At 37.8% G+C, this 24,246-nt stretch overlaps 1 protein-coding gene across 5 annotated transcripts in view; it reads right to left on the bottom strand.

Annotated features, from left to right (window-relative positions):
• LOC122803500 overlaps positions 1-24,246 on the bottom strand; it is a 601,463-nt gene that overhangs the window by 31,917 nt on the left and 545,300 nt on the right. For all 5 annotated transcript variants that reach the window (XM_044073138.1, XM_044073140.1, XM_044073137.1 and 2 more), the window contains one exon: positions 22,827-22,877. In XM_044073138.1, coding sequence (XP_043929073.1) covers positions 22,827-22,877 — 51 coding nt within the window. The remainder of the gene's footprint in view (positions 1-22,826; positions 22,878-24,246) is intronic.

Here is a 24,246-nt window from a genome sequence, read left to right as displayed (position 1 = left end):
AGCAAGATCTCTTGAACAGATTTGGAAAGAGAGTTAGGTGTTGAAGTCATGGTAGCCTCCAGGCTGTCAGATGCAATGTTTTCAGGTCTTGATGTACAGTCCTGTAATTGTGTTGAGTTAGGAGCAGGGGCCATAGAGTCAGAGGCCATGGTTTGGTCCGAGTTATGGTCAATAGCAATGGGTACCAGTGTTGCCTTGGCCAGTCTGGAGCTATCAAGATGCCTGTTGGTTGTTCTGATTTGATCTTCAGTATCACCTTGGTCAGTAGAGGCAGGGGAGGGAATGCATACATTTTTAGAGAATTCAGACTGAAGGAGAGAGCATCCGTTTTCCAAGCTAGAGGGTGGTGAGTCCTTGTGCGGAACTTTTCCAGGTGATGATTTAAGTGGGAAGCAAAAAGATCTACGTCCGGTCTTCCCCATGTCCTTGCCAGTTGAGAGAAAATGTGAGGGTGCAGCATCCATTCGTGTGGATCCATGAAATTTCTGCTCAGATTGTCCGCCAGTACATTGTCCTTGCCTGGTACAAACTGGGATTGTAAATGTATCTTCAGGCTCAGGGATTTTTCCCAGAGAAGCATTGTTAGTCTGCAGAGGGGATAAGAATGAGTGCCTCCCTGCTTGTTTATGTACCACATGACAGTGGTGTTGTCTGTCCTTATTAGCAAATGTCCCTGTTTTAGTGATTTTTCGAAAGTCTCGATGGCATGTATCACTGCCAACATCTCCTTTTGGTTTATGTGCAGATGTCTTTCCTTTGGCGTCCAAAGACCTTGAATGCATCTGCCCTCCATGTGCGCCCCCCATCCATGGTCTGAGGCGTCTGTTGTTATCATTTGGTCTGCTTGAGGTCTGTTGAAAGACATGCCTTCGTTTAGTTGACTGGCTTGAGCCCACCATAGAAATTCCTTCTGCAGACATGGAATAAGTGGGATTATGTCCTCTAGGCTGTTGTTGTGTTGAGACCATAAGTTTTTTAAATACCATTGCAGCTTTCTCATATGAAGTCTTGCCAAAGGTATCAGAAGGATGCAAGATGCCATGAAACCCAGGGCCTGCAGGATTTTCCTTGCAGTCAGCTGGGAAAGCTTTGCTAGGCCTTTGAAGTACTCTGGTAAATGCTGCTGTTTTTCCTCTGTGAGGTAGGCCATTTGGTTTTCCGTGTCCAGTTTGGCTCCTAGGAATATAATTTTTTGGGATGGTAGTAAGTTTGACTTCTGAATGTTGACTGTGTATCCCAAGGCCTGCAGTAGATGCATGACATAGTCCAAATTCCCTTTTAAGGTTTGTTTGTTGTCTGCTTGTATGAGGCAGTCATCCAAGTAGGGGTATATTTGAATCCCCTGCAGTCTGCAGTGTGTCACTACTGATGCCAGGTATTTCGTGAACACTCTGGGCGCAGTAGATAAGCCAAACGGCAATGCTGAGAATTGATAATGCTCTGTCCCTGCAAGAAATCTGAGGTATCTTCTGCAGCTTTGTCTGATTGGGACATGCAGGTATGCCTCCTTGAGGTCCAGAGTGACCAGCCAAGACCCCTTGCCCAACATGGGAAGAAGTTGCTGCAACATCAGCATTTTGAACTTTGGCACAATGAGGAAAGTGTTTAGAGTTGACAAGTCCAGTATGGGTCTCCATTTGTTTTCTTTTCTTGGAACAAGGAACAGTCTTGAATAAAATCCCTGGCCTTGCTCCTGAGGAGGAACCCTTTCTATTGCTTTTATACTTAATAGCTTGGAAACTTGAGAGAGTGCCTCTGCCCTTTGATGATGTGGCAGGTTTGGCATGCCTTGTTTTATTGGTAATGTGTGGAAGTGGAATCTGTAACCTTTGTCTATCAAATCCAGAATCCAATTGTCCTTGGTTAAGATATGCCAGTTTTGTGAGAATAAGGCTAATTTTCTGCCCAAAGGTGCTTCTCTTTGAACCTCTGTAGGCGGTACGAAAGTCAAGTCATTGTGATTGCCCTTGTGGTGCAGCTGAACTGTCTGCGCCACTTCTTTGATTTGGAGGTTGCCATTGGCGGCCCCTGTAAGATCCTCGGTATTGCCCTCTACCTCGGGCACGTCTGTTTTTTCCCCTTTGAAACTTGTCAGAGCCGGGGAAGGACCGATTCTTGGAGGGCCAGTTTCTGCTGAATCTGGGTGGCTGAACCTGAAGGAAATCCTTGACTGTACTGACTTTGCTTTTTCCTCTATGGATTTCAATACATCTTGTGCAGTAGCACCAAAAAGCTTTTGTTTTTCCAAAGGTGCATCCAGTAACTTTACTTTTACATGGTCAGGCAAAGACTGATCCTTCAACCAAGCATGTCTACGTATCACAGCCCCAGTCATAGCTGCCCTACATGAAGCTTCCAGTGCATCATAACCACACTGCAGAAAATGGTTATTAACTTGCTGAGTGTTATGAATATGATCCTGCAGTGCCTTTTTATCAATAGGCTCAGGAGAGGCTAACTTTTTCTGTAAATCATCCAGGAGAAAATCTTGGTACTGAAACATGTGAAAAAGGCAGTTAAGAGACCTCATGGCTAGGGTAGTAGAGGTATATACTTTTTTACCCCATCTCTCCAGGGACCTTGCTTCTCTGTCAGCTGGCAGTGGGGTTTTGGCAGAGGAGGAAGCCACTCCCTTGGGGCCCTGTGAAATAGTTTCTAGATCCACAGAGTGAGCCTTAAAAAGGTGCTTGTGAGTGTCAGGGACCCTATAATATCTGTCCGGCTTGACAGGAGCAGGAGGAAGAGAATCAGGGTTGGCACTGGAGTCAGAGAAAACATCATCCAAAACATCCATAACTGGAGGGATAGCCAAAGGTCTGTGCTGGGGAAGCTTGAGGAAAGTACGAAGCCTTTTCCTGGAGTCAGAGAATTCCTGACCCTGCCATTGAAAATGTTCCCTCATGGAATGCAGGACTTCACCAAATGAGAAATCCTCTGGAGGGGAGGCAGAGGGAATTGATTCCTCAGCATCAGAGTCCTCGTAGGCCTGGAAGGGTTCTTCTTGGGCATCAGAATGCTCAGAATCCCCAGAGGCTTCATCTGAGGAGAGGTCGTCCGCCTGCTCAGTTCTAGGCCTTTTCTCTGCAGGTGGCTGAGAACCCCTGTCCGGATGAGGCTGAGACCCCCTGATAAGGGAAATAAGATCTGCAGCCAGAGACATGATCTGCTTATCAGATGAAGGGGCCTGGGCAGGTTTAGGATGGGCCTTGGCCTGACTGGCGGCCTTAGCACGTGCAAAGGCCTTGATGGACATGGATACTGGAGGCCTAGCAGCCCCACGTGCAGGCGTTACCTTGTCCACAGGAATGGTGTAGGGTAGATCCAGAACTTCGGTTTCCGGAGGAAAATCAACAACCGGCACCGGAGAGATCTCCGAGACCGAAGGTTGTGTTAACGCTGTGTCGTCGGCCTGGTTGATTTACCACTTCCGAGGGGACCGGAGCACTAGCAGAGGATTTAGGAGTAGCATCGGTAGAGGACGCGGGCTGAGGATGTCGGTCCCGGTCCTTGCGGTTTTTAGCAGATTGGGTTGTCGGTTGATCCGACGGCATGATATACGCAAAAGATTCACCGAAAAAGTCCTCGGCGAATTCTGCCCGGCGCCTGAGAGTGCGCTTATTAAAGCAAGCACAGGCCGAGACGTCGTGGTCTGGGCCCAGGCAAGGAAGGCAGAGAGAATGGAAGTCCTTATGAGGTATTTGTTTACCACAAGACAAACAATTATTAACTTTCTCAATTTGTTCTGACATCGGCTGAGGCAAGAATAAATGTTCCCCAACGGGGTACTTAGCTTTTAGATGACTTCGGTACTGAAAACACAGGAGCTGACCGACCGGCACTTGCGAACTGCTTCTGCTTCGGGCACCGCGCGGCAAGAAAGACTGAAGAAGATGGCGTCGGCCGATGCCTTTATACTCCAGCCGTTGTGACGTCAGAGAGGAGGCGACACCAGCCAACGCCGGACCCAGACTCTGGAATTCGGCCGACCGAAGGCTGTCTGAGGCAGGACAACCCATATGTTATGACTGCAGTTGCATTCTTGAAGGACATCAGTATTGTGCTGTGCCTTAAGCACAACACAGTATATCAAGAAGCCCTGTACGTATTGGGTCCGTGATGTGCACTTCTTATCTTTAATCGCATCTGTTAACCAATTATTCAGTCTAAGCCAGAATACCTTTTACAGAGGACACCCATGACAATATATCACAGAGATAGCACTGACAGTACTCAGCATTAGTTAGCAGTCATACAAATTATCATCATGTTAAAAACAATGTTACTGTATAACTTCTTTGTATATAGTGACACTGTTTATTAACCTGATAACAGCAAACTGTATACACAAAACAGCTGTACAACCAGACTGCTTATACTAACAATATAGCAGTGTCATTGGTGCATTAAGTAGCACACTTGCCGCTAGTGCTGAAGGCTGTGGGTTCTATTCCAACAACACATAGATGGATTTCTGACATGGCAAAATAGTATAAGGGGGATGCTGCATTCTTGAGTGCACTGTCCCTTAAATGAGACATTAAACCAAGGTCCAAGCTGCTAGAGTTCGTGGCAACTCAGATGGATGTATAAAGATTCCATGGCACCTATCATAAAGAGTAGGGGTCCTTTATTAAATAAATTTATTTACAATTTACATACACAAATTGTGTACAATAGTTACAATTTACATACATTAGCCATCATTTTGTTCCACAATCCAAAGAAGAAGTTATGTACTCACCATAATGTTCCATGTGTGTTGTCCATCTCACCTTCATTCTTAGCAGGTTGAGTTTGGTTCCTTCTCAGCCTTATACAAAATTTGAGTCTTCTACTAGCTCATGGCTAAAACCCTATCCCATGATGCACTATGAAAGAGGCCCAATCAACTTTGTAATGAGTGATAAAGGTATGAGGCCTTGCCCATGTTGCTGCAGCACAAATGGTGTCAATAGGTAATCTCACCCAAAAGGCAGAAGAGGTTGCAATACCTCTTGTAGAATGACCTTTTACTTTATGGGAAAATTCTTTGTTTTTAGATTAAGTAACGGTAATACAATCTGATAGCCACTTTGAAAGTGTGACTTTTGACATAGGAACACCCTTTTTTGATCTGAAAATTATACAGATAATTGGTTGGATTTTCTGAAACTCTTTTGTCCTTTGTAAGTAGAAACGTAATTGTCTATGTACATCCAGTTGGTGCAGCATATATTCTGCCTTGTTGCCATGGTTTGGGAAGAAAACAGGTAGTTCTATGGACTGATTCAAGTTAAATTCGGAACATACTTTGGGTAAAAAGGATGAGTTTGTTCATAAGGATACTCTATCCTTGTGAAAAAAGCATGTAGGGGCTTTATGGACAACCCTTGCAGTTTTGAAACACTTATTGCAGAAGTAATAGCTATCAGGAGAATCATTTTCCAAGTAAGATACTTGAGGTTGCAGGATGATGCAGGCTCGAAATAGAGAAGGACCAAACATGATAAAACAAAATTTAAATCCTATGGCAGTGGAAGGACCTTAATAGGTAGTCTTAATAAAAGAGTACCTTAAAAGAAAGGCTTTGCAAAGTCTGTGGGACATCACATTAGGGTCAGATTCTCCCAAATGGAAATTAGATATGGCAGCCAGCTGGACCGAAATAGTAGCTGCAGCTGCCCCTTCATTAAACAGTTTTGCTAGGAATTCAAGAATAGAAGCTATTGGGGCACAGAAGGGATCAATGTCATTATTCAAGGCCCATGAAGTGAACCTTTTCCATTTACTTCTATATAAACTTCTTGTTGAAGCTTTATGGGACGAGATCAAAATATGCTTTACTGACATAGAAATGTTAGGGAGCCTGGCTATGACTGGAATCAGAGCAGCCAAGCTGTCAGTTTGAGGGGTTGAATTGAGGGGTGGATTATCCCTGATGTATGAGTCAGGAGGTCCGGAACTGGGTACACAGTTCACGGCTCCTCCTGGAGATGAGGCCACAGGAAGGGGAACCAGATTTGACAAGGCCAGTATGGGGCAACAAGTATTAAGTTCCTTCCCAAGTGACTGTCTTTCTTGAAGAACTTTTGGTATCAAAGGAAAGGCATACAGGAGAAAACAGCCAATCGTGAACAAGTGCATGCCTTGGTGACTCCACCTGGGGGGGGGGGATCAGGGCAAAGTAGCTGCTGCATTTGGCATTCATGGATGTGGCAAAAAGGTCACAGCAAGGCTGGCCCCATTTGCGGAAAATCTCTTCTGCCACTTCCTGTTTTATGGACCACTCGTGAGGCATCAGAATCATTCTGCTAAGTTTGTCTGCAATTACGCTGGATTTTCCCGGGATGTGTGTTGCTATCAGAAAGCACTGGGAGGAAGTTGCCCAGTGCCATACTCTGACAGCCTCCTGACAAAGGGGGTAAGATCTGGTTCCTCCTTGTTTGTTTATGTACCATACAATTGACATGTTGTCAATTTGTACTGCAATAGTTCCTAGTGGAAGAGAGTCCTGGAATGCTTGCAAAGCTAAAAGCACTGCTCTCACCTCTAGGACACTGATGTGCAAATAGGCCTCATGGTCCGGCCAAATGCCTTGAACTGTCCTTCCCAGATAATGACCCCCACCCTACCTGGGAAGCATCTCTGGTCACTGTGGCTAAAGGCTGGGGAGGAAGAAAGGGATGACCTAAAGTTACATGAGTGCAGTAAAGCCACCAACGAAGGTCTTTCCTGCAGGATTCTGTTATCAAAATTTGGTAGGACATGGGTAGTTCCTGCATGGACCACTGAGTGAATAGTAGCTATTCTAGTATTCTCATGTGCAGACGTGCTAATGGAATCAGGGTTACTGCAGCTGCCATGGTTCCCAATACTTTAAGGATTGTTCTTGCTTGTACTTTTCTCTTGGAAACAAGGGTTTGGACTTCAGGGTGTAGGACTTGAACCCTTTCGGGGGAGAAGTTTTTTCATCACATTTGTCATATCTAGATCTGCTCCTATAAAAATGATACACTGAGATGGCAACAAGGTAGATTTTTCATAGTTTATTGTGATTCCTGGATGAGAGCAGAGAAGTCGTGTCTCTCGCTTTGGATAGTAGATGCTCGGTGGTAACGGTTAGGAGTCACGGAAACACTCGGAATCCTAGGCATCTCAATTAAGATGCTACTACTGCCACACACTTGGTGAACACTCTGGGCGCTGTAGTTAGGCCATAGGGCAGAGCTTGGAACTGGTAATGACCGGCTCCCGGCTGAAAGTGCAAATGACTCCTGGATCGCCTGTCCATTTTTATATGGTAGTATGCATCCTGGAGGTCTATAGAACACATCCAATTGTCTCGTCCCAGGAAAGCGAGTATTGACTGCAGTGCTACCATCCAGAACTTTGACTTTCTCACTGATTTGTTCAACTTGCTGACATCCAGGATGGGGTCTCCAAGTCCCCTGTTTTCTTTGGAACTAAAAAGAACCTTGAGTAAGTTCCAGATCCTATTTGGTCTGTGGGGACTGCTTGGATGACTCTTTTGTCTAGCAATTTTTGTATTTCTAGAGTTGCCTGATCCCTTTGACTGGGTGGAGTGCTTGGGATGGGGAAGGAAAAGGGTATGGAGTAACCTCTGGATATGATACTTTGTACCCACTTGTCTTTTGCTATTGTTAGCCAGGCATTTGGGTACAAAGATAAGTGGCCCCCGACCGCCTCCAGAGATGGACAGGTGGGCCTCCTTTCAGGATTCCCTGTTGCCTTGGTTTTGCAGACCCCCTCTGCCATGTGGTCAGCGTCTTCCATTAGTACTTCCACCTCTTCCCCTGGGAGAAGAATCATCACGTGTTCTGGAAAGCTCTCTGGGATTTTCGAAACCACATTTTTCGTCCTTTCTGACCCTTTGGGTAAGGTCTGGTAGGTAGGGAAAAACGGACTCCAATGGCAGAGAGAGTCTTTCCTTCTTGTTCACACCTGGTTAGTGTATCTTTGACTTTTGGACCGAACAAGGATGAGGCATCAAAAGGGGTGTTCACAAAAAAAGATTTAAAGGGTTCCGAAAAGTCCCATAAGTGCATCCAGGAAATGTCTCCTTAGGGAAATTCCTGAACCAGCTGCCCTGCTTGCTCTATCCGCTGCATAAGAAATGAGCCTCATGGAGGAGTTGGCCCTGAATTTAATGTGGAGAGCTGACAGGGAACCTTGTCTGATACCCCTTCAGCTACTGAACCTTGGAGGGAATCTCCTAGCTCTTTCAGGAGATCACTCTGAAGCCTAGTAAAGTGAGTTAGATTATTCACTGATCTCAGCGCAAAAGTTGTTGAAGAGAAGCTGCACTTTTCATATCTGTCCATTGTACGAGACTCTTTGTTCGGTTGATGGACAGAAGAGGACGTCTCTGAAAGCCCTTTTTGGGTGGCTACCACCACCACTATAGCATCTACTGGGACACCCTTGGTAAGAAATTCCTTGTCTGAAGGTGAGGTGATGAATTTGTTTGGCCTCCGAGGAACAGATTCCACTGAGTCTCGTCGAAGGGCCGAAACACCCAAGTGGCAGAAGGGTGAGATCCAAAAGCCTTCAGGTATACACACTCCTCCTCAGAAGGGTTGATGGGCTTCCAGCCACCTCTCTGTTTTAGTATTTCCAGGATGTCTGCAAAGGAGACATCCTCAGAGGGCCACTGTGGGGACCCTTCCAAAACATCAAGGTCTGTATTTGAAGTGATGGACTCCTCTGTGGAGTCTTGATGCTTCCTATCACATAGTCTCACATAGTCTCTTTCGAGGGACTTCTTCAGAGGGGTATTCTGTAGTGGTTTCAGAAGAGAGGGGGGTCACCCAATGGGGCATCACTTAGGTCTTGGGTCTCTGCGTCTCTGTGGATGCAGTAATACCGAGACAGACACTGGTGCCTTTGGGGGAAGAATGTCCCGACCCGAGAGTGGACCTGTCTGTGGAGACAGCACTCTCCTCATTACCTCGAAAGCCCTCGCCCCTGGTCCGAGGAGATTCCGGGCTCTGGAGAACCAGAGAGAATCCCCAGAACCAAGGCGGTTGGCTCCGATGCTGAGGTAGGAGCTGAGCTCACCTGATCTGATGCCCTGAGAGGCAAGTTTGGATCCGACAACCATCTGATCCAGTTGTCTTCCCTGGACCCAACTGGAGATCATCGGCTCCTAAACTCCTCGAGTTCAGATGGAACCGAGGGGTTTGGAGCGGTAGTCAGGTCTCAGCTCCAACAATTCCACTACAATCAGTTCTGGACATTCTGGCTCTGAGGTCCGAGATCGGATTAGAGGATGAATCAACGATAACAGGGCAGGTTTTGTTGGTTCCAAAGCCCCTCTGGGTTAGATCCGACAAGAGTTTGGTGAGTGACAGTGAACTCAAATACCTCTGCACCATGGGATCCACATCATCTTTGGACAAGCTCTTGGAGGATCAAGTGGAGGGAGCAGGAGATCTAAAAGACTGCAGTAAAGGAGATCTTAAAGTGGGAGATACCAGTTCCCATTCAGGGGACCAGCTCCGCACATGAAACTCCAATGGCACTGACAAAAAAGGAGCTGAGGTAGAAGACTTCTTGGGCCCAACAACCTTCAAGTCCAAAGAAGAAACTTTAGACAACTTTTTGAAGGCTCTGACTGAGCGCTCGATGAAGAGGACCTTTCCCCTGACTTGTCCAATTTTTGAAGCAGGGGATTGACTGGACTTTGAAGGACTCTGACCTTCTTCGATTACTTCTGCAAAAGGGGTCTTCAGCAAGCCTCTTAGGATGAGCTTATTCTTTCTCTCGAATAATACCCTGTGACTGAAGGAGTGACAGATATCACAGAACTCCTGAGCTCTGAGGCAGTAGACACAAATGGTATTGTCCATCAGTTATGGACATTTTTTGGGTGCACTTTACACATTTCTTAAACCCAGAGGGTTTAGTTCCTTAGAAGACATGACTAGCAGTAACTACAACAGAAAAACAACTATCAACTCTAGAGAAAAATTGAAAGTATACAGAAACACTACTACTACTAATTTTAAACAACACTTTTATTTTTTTTTTAACAACAGCAATCAGCCAAAACACACGGCTCTCTAACTAAAAGGGGCAGAGGCAGCTCACTGACTTAAGACAGCCCTGAGTATATAGAGAGGAAAGGACAAGGAAAAAAGGGAAAAGCCCTCTAATTTAAACGGGCTATGGCAGTTCTCTAACTTAAACGAACTAGCCTATTTTTACAGGAAAGAAAACCCTCTAACTAAAACGGGCTTTCTAAATTTAAAGCCAGGATAGGGAAAGAAAGGCCTAATGGAATAAATGACGACCAACAGCAGAAAAGGAGCGGAACACAGATACAGTAATTTACTTAATGACAATTAGCTGGAATAAAACGATTGAAAATAGTCTAACAATTTTTAAATATAAGGCAGAAAAAGATACTTAGCCAGAGCCAATATGAAGAGCACCTGAACTTGTTTAGCAGCAAACGAGATCTGGGGAACTCTCATAGTGCATCATGGGATAGGGTTTTAGCCACGAGCTAGTGGAAGACCTCGAGCTGTGTATAAGGCCAAGTCATAACTGAGGATCGGTTCTGACCCCAACCTGCTAAGAATGAAGACGAGATAGGACAACATCACATCATATTTTACTTTAATTATTCTCATTCAGTTTCATTTATTTGTTACTGCGGTGGTGGTGCTGCGGTAGCGTTGTCGCCTCACAGTAAGATGTTGTCCTGTTTGATTCTCAGCTAAAGCATCTTCTGTGTGGAGACATGCATAAGTGGGCGTACCTTTGTTGAAGGTTGTGCGTCAGAGCTGGCAACTCGGTACGTAAAAATCTACTGCCACTCATTAGCTGACTGGAGTTCCGCTGTGGCAACCCCTAACCAGGAAAAGCCGAAAGATACAACAAAAGTTTCATTTATTTGTTCCCTGACCCCAATCTTTTTTCCACAACCAAAATCTTATTTTCTCTAAAATAATAGCCAAATTCCATTTGCCATTATACATAATTTCTGATTCTCTTTGATTTGTAACACCCATAATACAATACATTTTCTATGGGCCAGATTCAATAACACCTACACTAAGTGTATAAGGTCTGTATTCAAGAACATCCCTACCACTTTTTTGTGGTTTCCAGTCACTCAGAGCGTATACTAAGTGTACATGTAGCCTACACTTTGTGGTAACATTTTTGAATACCCCTTACTATTTAAAGCTACAAGAAAATCGGTAGGAAAACTAAAATTAGGAAGAAGAAAGTGAGTTATGTTTTTGTAGTCTGTTCACTCAGAAGAGTGTACACTCAGTGTATACAGTATAGGCATTAATGAATCCCAGGGTATCAGTTTTTCTACATAAAGTTTATTTAAAAAAAACACATATTCAATATTATTCATACATACATCTTCTACTCTTTTTATGTCCTCAAATGAATTTCTGTCCCCTAATTTCTTCCATAATTTTATAAAACTCTGACACTATAAAAAAAAACATGTTTAACAGTTTCATCTTCCCCACAACAGTTACAAATTCTTTCACATTTCTTCTAGTCTGGCATATTTAACTTAACAGGCAATTTTTTTATAGATAACCTACATAAAAATTGTGACATTCTACCATTTCTTTACATCTTTTTTCTCTCTTTTAATGCTTTAATCAATTCATTACTTAAGTTCTTTAAGAGGTGCACATACTATTTACACATTATATTTATGTACCACATCCTTCTTTCATTCTCTAACTCTTCTACTTTTATTTCCATAATATAATTTTCTCCTGATACACTTTAAATTCTTCATTTACATACTTTTTTCTCTTTTAAAACTTTTTAACAAGTTCCATTCCTTTTCAAATTTCTCATACATTATTTTTGGTAATAATTTGTCTTGCTTTTTTTTCAGCTACTTGTGTACTTTATATAAGTGCAATGATGCTGCAAATACTACAGGATTTATCAATCCTGAGCCACCGTCTTCTTTACTATTATATATATTACTCCTCTCTTAACAGGGTTGAATTCTGAACCCAATATAAAGACAAATATTATGCTGATTATCTCTTTCTCAAAAACATAAGGTAAATTAAATATTCCTGCCACATAGGCTAGTTTTCCTAACAAAACAGAGTCTATCAAATATACTTTTTTCCTAAAAGATAATCTGAAAGATACAAATATTCTTTATTTTATGCAATATTTCCCCCACTGAACTGTATAACATCCTGAGTACCAAATATTTACCTAGTAACATTCTGTAATCTGATTAAATTCAAAACCTCTTATTATACAGCTACATCCCAGTCCTTTAGTCTTTTCCCTACAGCCTTTAAATTTTCAATCAAATAAACGAATACTGCTTCCCTACTTTTCATATCCTTAGTACATAACACAGTATCATCAGCATAAGCTAATATAATCGGAATACCTATACCATCCTTCATAGTATGTCCTGCTGTCTTTGTGTTATAATTCACATCGCTTACTATTAAATTAATTACTAACATAACTAAAATAGTACTAAGGAGACAGCCCTGTCTAATCCCTCTCTTTATTTGTATTGCTATACTTAACCATCCATTTACCAGAAATTTTATTGCAATTATATGTAGAAATACAGATCTTTATTTTACTACTACTACTATAATTCTGAAATATTTCCCGTAAAATACATTGGTGAATAGCATCAAATGCTTTATTTAATTCTCCTATCATTATTTTAATATCTTCTTTTTTTTAAATATCATCCACCAATTCTCTAATCAAAATTAACAACTCTTGACAACATCTACCTTTAACACTGTATATTGCACCTCCTACAACTCTATGTAGCTTTATATCCATTCTTTCTGTAAAGGTTTCATTAAAAATCTTATACTCTGTGTTACTGAAAACTGTGTTTCCAATTTAGAATTTTTTTGCTTCATTTTTTTCTACATAAATTCAACAATGCTACTACATAATTCTGAGTATTTAAATCATTCGTTTAACCACTCATTCGATAGTGTCAAAGTATTAACACTGTCATATTTTTATACACCTGATATTCTATCCCATTCTGCCCTGCAGCTGAATTTACATTCACCATACTTGGTATTCTATTTAACTGTTCTACAGTTACAACTTTTTCAAAATCTTCATTGTCTAATTCTGAAAACTATTTCACTTAATACATCTTTTTCTTTACGATTTCATTTTCTTTAAATATGTCTCTGATATATTCCATTATAATCTCTATTATTTCTTCCTGCTGCTTATGCATCTTTCCTTCTTTAGCTTCCATTTCTCTTGTTATACTATTATCCTCCTTGACTAATTTACTTAAATAAGGAGCAATTTCCTCCCTTTTTCCCCTGTAAGAAGTATCTTTGCTTAAACAGTAGTTTTTAACTTACCTTATACCTGTCAATCTCCTTTTCTTCTTTACTGCTGATTCTAACTGTGAATCTCTTTTTAGAAACAACTATAACTCATTCATTCTGCCTTTCCTCTGTCACCTTCTTTTCTAACAATATCTGCATATGACTTCTTTTTAACCAGAACTTCTTTTTGAATACTTTTTACTTCCTCTTGCTGTGTTCAATCCATAATGGCTCCCCATGATACATCCTTCTCACTCTCCAGTTCACTTGCCTGTATTAAGTTAATGAAATAATCACCCTGCAACTCTTCTGACTGGAAGGTTGTAACAACACATCCATTTATTGTGTCCTGCACTCTGGCAAAAAGATTTACAATTCTTTAGAATCGATACATGAATCACCCAAATTCCTTGCAGTTAGTAAGCTGCTTGAAGGCTCAACAACCTTAATATCTATGCTCCACTTTTCCAATGCATCACCCTCTATAATGGAAGGTATAAATACCTTCCCTCAATTTTCCTCCTTCTCCAGCTCACACTTTTCATTAACAGAATGCTCGACTGCCTTCTCCTCTGTTCACTCCTTTTCATGCTACACTATCCAAACAGCTCGCTAACATACTCACTCACACTGCCCCTGTTTTCATCATCCATTTTCCTCTCCCTGCTTCTCTGGCCTGCCACTGTGCTTAGAACAGAAGAGGAATTTCCTTAAAGAAACGGGTCTCATACTCAGTGAAAAGAGTATGGTCCTTTATTAAATACATTACTTACATAATTTACATTATATATATTTACATTCCTAGCATATATTATAGATTATTTACAATTATTTATATTTTTTCAATCCTTTAAATGCTTCCATCATTATCGTTTGCATTACCATCTATATATGTATATACACATTGACTCCAACTCTTTTTCCTCACAACCAAAATCTTATCCTTTTTAATATCTCAACTGATATCTACTCTCCATTATACTTTGTCATTCATTCTTTCATTCCATATAGTCCAGATTATATAAAACATCTTTCTATCGATTTTTGTTGCAAATTCCATATTCTTGTTACAGTAATAACCAAATTCTTTCATATCCATATTGATTTTTCCTATCTTCATAATACTTTCAAAGTAATTTTCTTCACATAACTTATTCCATAATTTCTTTACCCTTTGACATTGCAAAAAAATGTTCTGTTGTTTCAGCTTCACCACAATAATGACAAATTCTTTCTTCTATTTTTTATATGGCATATTAGCTTTTACTAACAATTTACTTATCGATAATCTCCATACAAACTTTCTACATCAACATACATTTTACACCATTCTATTCTAGTTTTTGACACCTTTATCTTTTGATTTTCTATATTTTACATGAGTAAATACAATACTCATTGATTATATCTATATAATGTATTTTCTCTTTTGTTTCAATTCTCCTATTTTTAATTTCCAAAATATAATCTTCTCTTGATATATTATTTCTCCATTAAATTTTCTTATTCTTTTACATTTGCTCGACAAACTCCATATCTTTCTATATTTTTGTGCTATAATTATACCTATTAGTGATTCATTTCCTTCTTTAACCCACTTTATTTTCCTGTATAAATTCAATGATGCTACATACACCACTGAATTTATCAAGCCCAATCCTCCTTCTTCCTATTTAATATATACCATACCTCTTTTCATTGGGCTCATCCTGGAACCCCATATAAAGGAGAAAAACAGTTGTCAAAATCATTTTTTTCACCTTTTCTGGGATCATATATACCTTGCTAAATATGCTATTTTTTTTCTAGCAACACAGAATTTAATAAGTACACCTTTTTCTTAAAAATTAACTTGTACGTCTTCCAAAATGGATATATTTCTCAGTTTTGCTACTGTCTCTTCCCACTGTTTATTCTTTACCATCTCATTACCAAATGTATTCATTTCATATTAAACTGTAGGTTTTTTATCTTACCTTCTTCTCATAATCCCCTGGTTTTATCTCTATTTATACTCATTCCTATACTCTTCAACTGTCCATTAAATCTCTTAATCACTTCTTCCATCCCTTGTTTATTCTTTTCTGCTATTACACTATCATCTGCATAAGTAAGTATTACTGTTATCCTCTATGGTCTTATATCCTGATTCTTCCAATGCCATATGTATATTATTAACTACTGCATTTATAATGAATGCAAATAAAATAATGCTCATAGGACATCCTTGCCTTATCCCACTTTTATACTTATTTATTATTGACTTAACCATCCATTCAGCAACACTTTTACTTTATTGTTTTTATATGCTGTCTTAGAAATTTAAAGACGTTTCTCACTTAATTTATATTATTTCATTATTTCCCCATAATATGTCATGTTGTATCTTATCAATGCTTTATTTGGGTCACCAACCATAGTTTTTCTTCCGCCTTTCTATAATAAATATGTACAATTTTTCTTATTATCAATAATTCATGAGTGCCCTTCCTTTTCCTTCCAAATATAGTGTCTTCTGATATTTTACCAACTTATCTAGCCTTATTTATAAAATTTTCATAAATATTTTATAATCAGAGTTATTAAGTACTATTGGCTTCCAATTTTTTATATCGTACTTAAAATCCTTTTCTGCCATATAAATTTCATCACTCCAATAAAATCTCTTCTTGTCTAAATCCTTCTTCCACCCATTCATTTAACACTTGTAACAAATATTTCTTTTTGGGAATCCTTCATATCTTTATAAATACAATATTCTATCCCATCTAAACCCATTGCAGATTCTAAATTTACCATTTGTAATACATTATTCAATTCTTCCATTATAACTGCTTTTTCTATTTCTGTAATATCTTGTTCTGTCAGTTTTTTAACTTTTCACATATATAGTCAATCTGTTTTAATTTGTTTTAATTCTCTTCTATATACTACGTTACTACATTCATTATTTCTTGTTGACTTCGCTCTCTCCATTCTTATCTCTTAACTGTCTTATTACCATCTTTTCCTTTTTTACTAACCCACACAAATATGGTGCCACTTCTTCTTTCGTCCCATGTAAGATGTATCTTAGTTTAAATAACATTTCTTTACTCTTTTCTTGATTTCAATCATATATTTCTTTCACTCTCTATTATAAAATTCTTTCTTATTACTTATCTTCTTCATTGCAACCTTACTTCTTTATATTTTTTCTTTCCCTCTTCTCTTTTTACTTTTTGCTAATCCACATACCATTCTTTATATTTGCTTTTGATATTTATCCACCATGCTGTCCAATTTGGATAAAAAAACATTAATTTCTACACCATCTGCCCACAATTGATTAATTATTTATCTCTCTTCTTTATCTAATACATTTTCCATTTTTTTATATAATAATTTTTCTTGAATTTCTAACTAAATTGCTAAATGATCAGAAAATATTGTAATGTTTGTGCCTTCTCGTATGACACTTGTGAAATTAAGAAAAAATATATTTCAGTCTTTAAATACTTCTTTCATATGTCCATTGCTTTTTATTCCATACATACAACTCTCCAGTTTTTATTACTTCAACTAATGCTTTTATATCCATTCTCTCTTTTTTTCATATTTCACAATTCATATCACCTACCATTATTGCATCCTATTGGCACTTACAAAATAATAAAAAAAAAAAACTTTTCTTCTCTTGTTTTCTTTGTCTCATATGCATATATAGCAATAATTATATACAGCTGCCCTTTCCAGCTTATTATCTACAACTATTACTCTCCCCAATACCACTAATATAATATCCAACACTTTAACTGATGACTTACATAATACTGTTACACCTGAACACATCTCTATACTTATATTCCAGATGATTTCACCCCAATAACCTTTCCATTTGAAGTCTGTCATCCTCTGAAAATATTATGTCTACTAACATGATTATATCCATGTGTAATTTAGCACACCATTCTAATACACCTGTTCAACACTTTATATTTTAATACTATTACATTTACTGCTAATATTTTCAGTAATATATTTTATATTACTTATACCTCCTTCTAAAAATAGCCCTTACCTTTTTATTCTCTTTTATGCTTACCCCTAGAAATGTTTTCCTATCTTTTACTTTTTTCCAATAAAAATGTTCCTTCCTTTTACTGTTCTGCATTTTTTCACTTACATCTGACATCCTCTCATTTGCATGCTTATCACTTTTTCTTTCCTTAGTTCTTGCACTTTATTTTAGCTCACTCTTATCAGTCATCATTTGATTTTCTTCAATTTTCTTCTTGTTCTAATTCTATTACTTCACTTAGCTCCATCTCTTGATCAAGATCTAGGTTTCTCCCTCTTCCCCTTTTTATACTCTTCTATATTTTGCTTATAATCCATCCAAAAATTCCTCACTTTTCACATTTAAAACATTTTAAATCACATTTTTTCACATTATGCCCCACTTTTCCACAAATATAACATTTTCTTTTATCACATTCATTAATTAAATGATAATTTCTTCCAAAAAAAAAGCAAACAAACAAAAAACATTTTTGGTTGTCCCCAGTGTTTTATAAACACTCTACTCACCTCAACATTTATCAAACTTGGTATATGAACAATACTGTCATTTTCCATTTTTACTATCACATTACATACCCACCCAGTTCATAAACCTCTGTTGTCACAAATTTTTACAATGTCCATCACTTCTTTACACAATATCTTTAGTCGCTTAATGTCTCTTTTTCACTTACATGCGAAACTCAATAAATATTTTCTTTTTTGTTTCCCTATTATATAATTGAAATATATAAAAGTTCCATGGATTGAAGTTCCTTTTTAATTCATATTGTCCCAAAACCCTTTCCATAGATTGCCCTGATTCAAAACTAATGTCACAATAAGAGTCTTTATTAATATGTATAAAACATCTTACCTCTTTTGTGAGATCTCCCAGGGAACCACTATATTATAATCCAAACAAAGAACTGGTTGGCAGGAGTAGCGTAAAAAAAAACATTTAATAAAAGCACAAACATAACTTTGAAAATAAAAAACACAAGATAAGTGCTTTCATACAGATACAAGGTACTTCATCAGATCTAACTTCAAAAAGCATATCAAGCATCAATTATATACATCAGTGTTTGAGGTCACATGACTTCAATAAAGGCTTAATTGGAATAAAATCATTTAACCCTTTGCCACTTGTCGCTTGTAAAATAGTCATCCACTTTATCTCAAGACATTCAGTGTGAGTTCTAACATCATCACCTTTTAAACCAGACCTACAAATTTCTAAAACCATAAACTTAAACCAATGGTTATTCCCCATGCTGTTAACATGTTTGGAGAGAGCATTCCTATCATCACCTCTGTTAATACTATACAAATGTTCCCTAATGTGGTCTCTAAGACATCTACTTGTCTTGCCAACATAGAAGGCTTCAGAAACCACACAGGAAGCATAATATACCAGATCACACGTGCCACAGTTGGCATACAGGTTAATATTAAAAATGCGTTCAGTAACTGGATGTATGAACTGATCGTCCGTTCTAATATATTTACAAGCATTACAATGATGGCAAGGATAGGTGCCTATTTTACGCAAACTGTTGTCATTAGATGTTAATGATAAAGATTTGTAACACAACATTTTCTTTAAAGATGGATGCTTCTTGAAACAGAAAAAGGGTGTATTACCTAACAGCTCTTTACATTTCATCTGATATGAGTACTCTCCAGTGCCTCTTAACTATACCACAAACAGAATTAGTGCAATTAGAGTAAGTAAGGCTCATTCGTATTATGCTTCCTGTGTGGTTTGTGAAGCCTTCTATGTTGGCAAGACAAATAGATATTACCGTAGTTCGGCCTAGTTCCACTATGGTTACATCTAATATTTTAATGCTTTATTGACATAATATACATATGCCCAAGCATGTTTCTTTCCCCATGTTCCAAACTACCACACCAGTTCAAAGTTTCTCAGTTTGTGTTCTTTCTTCCTCTGTTAATAATCTGATATCTTCTAAAACAATAATATGTGCATCTACTGCAGTACACCATTGTAATATACCTATTCTTTTAAGATTTTTCATATTGTTCACATTTAAAGCTAATATTTTCAGCTTTTAAGAAGTTAGTATAATAAAATGTTTATCCCTTTCCTTTCTTATTTTGTCTAAGCATTATGTTTTTGAATGTTCTTTTCCTTTTTTAAACTCTTTTCCCTATTGAATTATTTTTATTTCTTGCTGTGCACTAATCCACTTCTTCCTCATTTGTCTCCTGTTTCTTTTTCCTTATTTTCTTTAACTTCATGTATAACTTCTTTATTAGTTAGATCTTTTTGTATATTTTCTTATATAACACATTCTACTATCTCTTTATACTGTATAACTTCATTTTCTTGCACATTCATTTCACATTCTAGCCACAGATGACCAGTATTGCCACATTGTTTGCACTTTAAATCACATTTTTTGCATTATGCCCTGTTTTGCCACATGAATAGCATCTTTTTATCACATTCATTGATTAAATGATAATTTTTTCCACAAAAATAAGTTTTTGGTTGACCCCTGTATTTCACAAAACCCCTATTACTGTGAACATTAATAATACTAGGTACATGCATAACATTATCATTTTCTGTTTTCAATATGGCTCCACATTCCCATCCCCTTCATCATACACTTTTGTAGTGTCCATTACTTCTTTACATATAGTTAACAAACGTTCTTTCAGTTCTTTTGCTTTAACTTCAGTTCTAAACTGGATCATTATTCTTTTCTTAGTTTGCCTGTAAAAAGCTTGCACCACATATTCTGACCATGGATAAATATTTTTCTTTTGTTCATATGCACCCAAAAATTTCTATGACCTGCCCAGTCTCAAATATCAAGTCACAAAAAGTTTCTTTATTAATTAAAATTAATGCTCTTACCTCTTTTGCTTTGACACCCAGAGGTGCTAATGACAGAGTTCCAAACCTTATACCTGTCCAAACTTTCTTCCTATTTACAGCTCACATGTACTGTATACTTCTTTTTTGTTTCTTTTATTTCTTCTTTCTTCTTTGCCCATTCTTCCACAGTTTATGCATAAGTTTTTGTCTATTGAACTTTTTTCTGGCACAGTCTCTTCTTCTATTTTCTTCACGATGTCACTCCATGAAATTGCTGCTCCACTTACTGGTTCACTTTGGTTTACCATCTCTTCCAAATAATCATCCCGCAACCCTCCCAATTGGTGGGTTGTAATTATGCATTTCTCAGAAGTAATTGTCTCTCCTTCAAACAATCTCCTCTGAAAGTTTTCCTCTGAATACATCTCTGTTACAGCTACAATCTCCTTTTCTTCCAATATCACTATTTTTTCTGCACCCACAGGATCAGAAAAAAACTTCTGATATAGATTCTACAATTTCAGCTACATTTTCATCAACCTTCACTTCATTTTCAGCCAAAGCTGAATCTCCCATATTTTCTTCCTGTTCCTCCTGGCTGCCTCCGCACCTGGACAGGAAACAGGAAGTCAGGATGTATAACACACAAATCCTTCACCTGACAACCAAGAGTAGAGGAAGTTCCCTGATGGCCTGGCTACATTTCCCCTTGTAGTATAAATTCCACCTTTGGTCTCCTCTCAAAAGCATCTGCTAGCTAGTTGTGCAAACCTGTTCAACAAAAGGATGGATAGATAAAGAAATAAATAGTTATCTGTACAGCTAAATGTAATGATACATAATTCAGAATGATATCTATATGAATTTGTTCTATTCTCTTTCTTTGTGAATCTCTTCACTTGGGTTGTGCCTGCAAGTGGTCTACAGTGATCAGTGTACTACCCCAGTATACAAACTAAAATAAATAAATAAAATATGTTTTTTGTGTAAGCTCTTACCCTGGGTGTCCTTTGTAAAAGGGCTGCTGAATCAGTTATGGCTAACTGATCAACAAATGTGATTAATAAATAAATAAGTACAGGCGTGCATGAGAGACTTTGTATTTACTGGGGTACTTGGCTTTTCATGCTGTGCTTAAGGTGCAGGACACAGCAAACATTCAAAATTAGAACTGCAGATAAGCAAAAACTATTTAGTATTTCTCACAGTAGACAGTTCCAACCTAAAACGTTACAGCAGTCAAAGAACATAAACAAGTCTGTAAGTCCACTTATTTGTGCATTTACACATCAAATGCTTATATTATCATCTGCTATGAGCATAGGTTGTATTTTAGCTACATTATGCTGCATTTAAAGACTTGCATGATCGTAATGCTTAGTTTCTTGTTGCAGCAATGACACTTGCTTCAGAAGCCCTGTCTGTTCTGAAATCATCTGCACTACCTATAATGGGGGGGGGGGGGATCTTCTTCGACCTATAAATGCTGCAGTCTTGAGTATCAGAGTATATAGAGACTAGTAAAATGTACATATCTGATTAATCATATTTTATGCATTTGCATTGTTAGAGTTTGAATTGCAGAAACTTTAATGGCAGAAGAAACACCATAAGATACATGTATTTCCTAAAGTACTCTAATGGCTGTTTGTGTGAACAAATGTAAGCTAAATTGTATGAAGGAAGGGGTTGACAGCTCCTATGTCTAATTCAGAAAAGTTATAACTAAGAGGTAAGGTGTACAAGAGGCATACCCCCCCCCCCCATGAGGGTTTGGTGTGCTTATGCTCCAAAGAAAAAAGTCAATGTAAAATGTGTCTATTTGCTGTTTAAGACATCTTGTGTAGCTATAAAATCGAAGCAAATGAATATTAGAAAATCATACTAGAACCTTTTCTAAATGGGGAAGGGCTAACAACTTATAGATATGACAAATGCAGAACTATATTTTTTATCTAAATCCCTAAGACACAAATACCAAAGTCCTCTCCAATGTGGCATCAGTTCAGTAGACAGCAGTGAGAATAAACAAATGTGTTACATATGATAAAAGTATGCTTAAAGCTGAATTTATAAAATGCCATTTCATCAAACTACTGCACAAAATGGCACTTAATATAAATTAATTTTCTGCAAAGACCCCCTACAGCCTCCACACTATTATAACTTCAAAACTGGCACAAACTGAGTACAGGAGTAACTTCCTTCCTGCACATAGGGATTTTGACTAAATGCTGTTTTGTGCAACTGAATGTGATGAAAAAGCAAGACTTCATCGCCAATAACTGTATGAATATGTTGATAAATATGCTATAGTTTGGGCAACAAATATATCTTAGGCCTGTATTTATCTCTTCTGGTTTCACAGACAGACAAGAAACTAGCCGACATAATTAAGAACTGGGCCACTCCGAATAACTTTACTGCAGTAAAAAGCAACCAGTCCAAACTGTCATTGTCAAGAACAGAAACTGAAGACAACTTTTCAAGAATGTGGTCTTTTTTGTATTGATTGATATCTTATAAGAAAGTTAACCTCCATTTTATCACTATAAAATTAAAAACAATTGATACAGCTAGGGAAGATGACAACAAACCTTGCTGGTTTTCTTCTACAGGGAATGATTGCAGATTCTGTGGTCCAGTCTCTGTTTGGAAAGAAAACCAAATATACTTATTCTTAAAGCACATATATTTTTTTAGGAGTACAGAGTAGAATAATATTTGGGAAAACAAAATATGGAAATCAACTGGAGGTACAGTACTCTTTTAACAGTAAAGTAAATGAAAATGGATATGTGAAAAAAAACCTGTTATTTCATGTAATGGTTAGGATTAAAAAGTATGATTTCATGTACAAGATCTCTGCAAAGTGAATAATATTTGTCAGTCTATCTATCTATCTATCTATCTATCTATCTATCTATCTATCTATCTATCTATCTCTCTATCTATATATCTGTCTGTCTAAAGTAATGAATTAAGTTGGGTAAAAAACTCATACTATTGCTGACAAATCTTTATTTCTACTTAGAATATCTACTAGTCAAATTATATTTCCATACATTTAAACTGGATCAGATGTCATCCTGAAATATGGATAGAGAATGATATATTTCTAAGAGACCATATAATGTAAAGATATTCCAGGTTAATCTAAATATAGGATATAAAATCAAAATAACCTAGATGTGAATGATTTGGTGTACATTAAAAAGACAATAGTTCACAGTTGTATGTCCATGTGCAACTTCAAAAATACCATAATTAATATGAAATTTCAGAATTTTGAGTTATACACCTTTCTGCTCTTGTCAAGTAATAAAAGAATAATTATGTGGCAACAAATTGTTTATTATTGGCAGATTATGACTTCTCTATTTCAGGTTAGGTGCAGCTCTGTACATTTTAAATAGCCATGTTATCACTACAGTTACAATGTCTGGAACTTTGCATTTTCTATCAAGAATAATCCATTTACAATTAATTATTGAGTCTGGTTAACCACCTTCAATAAAGAATCTCAAAGAAGGGTCCAAGTCATTTCAGTACTTCCCTATTTCCCTTACTGCTGTCAATTAGCACATTCTGTTGTACAAGTATGGCACACACAAAAGACCTGAACTAAAACTGCAATATAAAGAAACATTGCTATGAAACTTGGCCAAGATGGCATTTTGGGATTCCTCTTTTATTTATTTATTTTTTGCTACTTCTAGCATTCTATTTTCAACATAATGCATGGGATTCATGTACTTCATAGTTTCTTACATCACAGCATAATGTCAAGAGACCATTAGAATGCGGGCTCCATCATCAAGCAATAAAAATTAGGTCTTGACCAAGTGTCTAATGGGCTCTTGTCACCCTGGAAATGGTTCCAGACTCACAGACAATATATAACTGAAAAGTGCTAACCATATGCATCACATTATTAACAACACATAAGAACTCACTTGAACGACTCTGGATACCAATACTTCCTATACTGTGTTCTTCTTTATAGTAACAAAGATC

This window comes from Protopterus annectens, chromosome 5.part1 (genome assembly GCF_019279795.1).
Source record: "Protopterus annectens isolate FY-2018-M chromosome 5.part1, PAN1.0, whole genome shotgun sequence".
Classification (NCBI taxonomy): Eukaryota; Metazoa; Chordata; order Ceratodontiformes; family Protopteridae; genus Protopterus; species Protopterus annectens.
The sequence above is the reverse complement of the archived record's forward strand: the minus strand, read 5'-3'. Positions and strand labels throughout refer to the sequence as shown.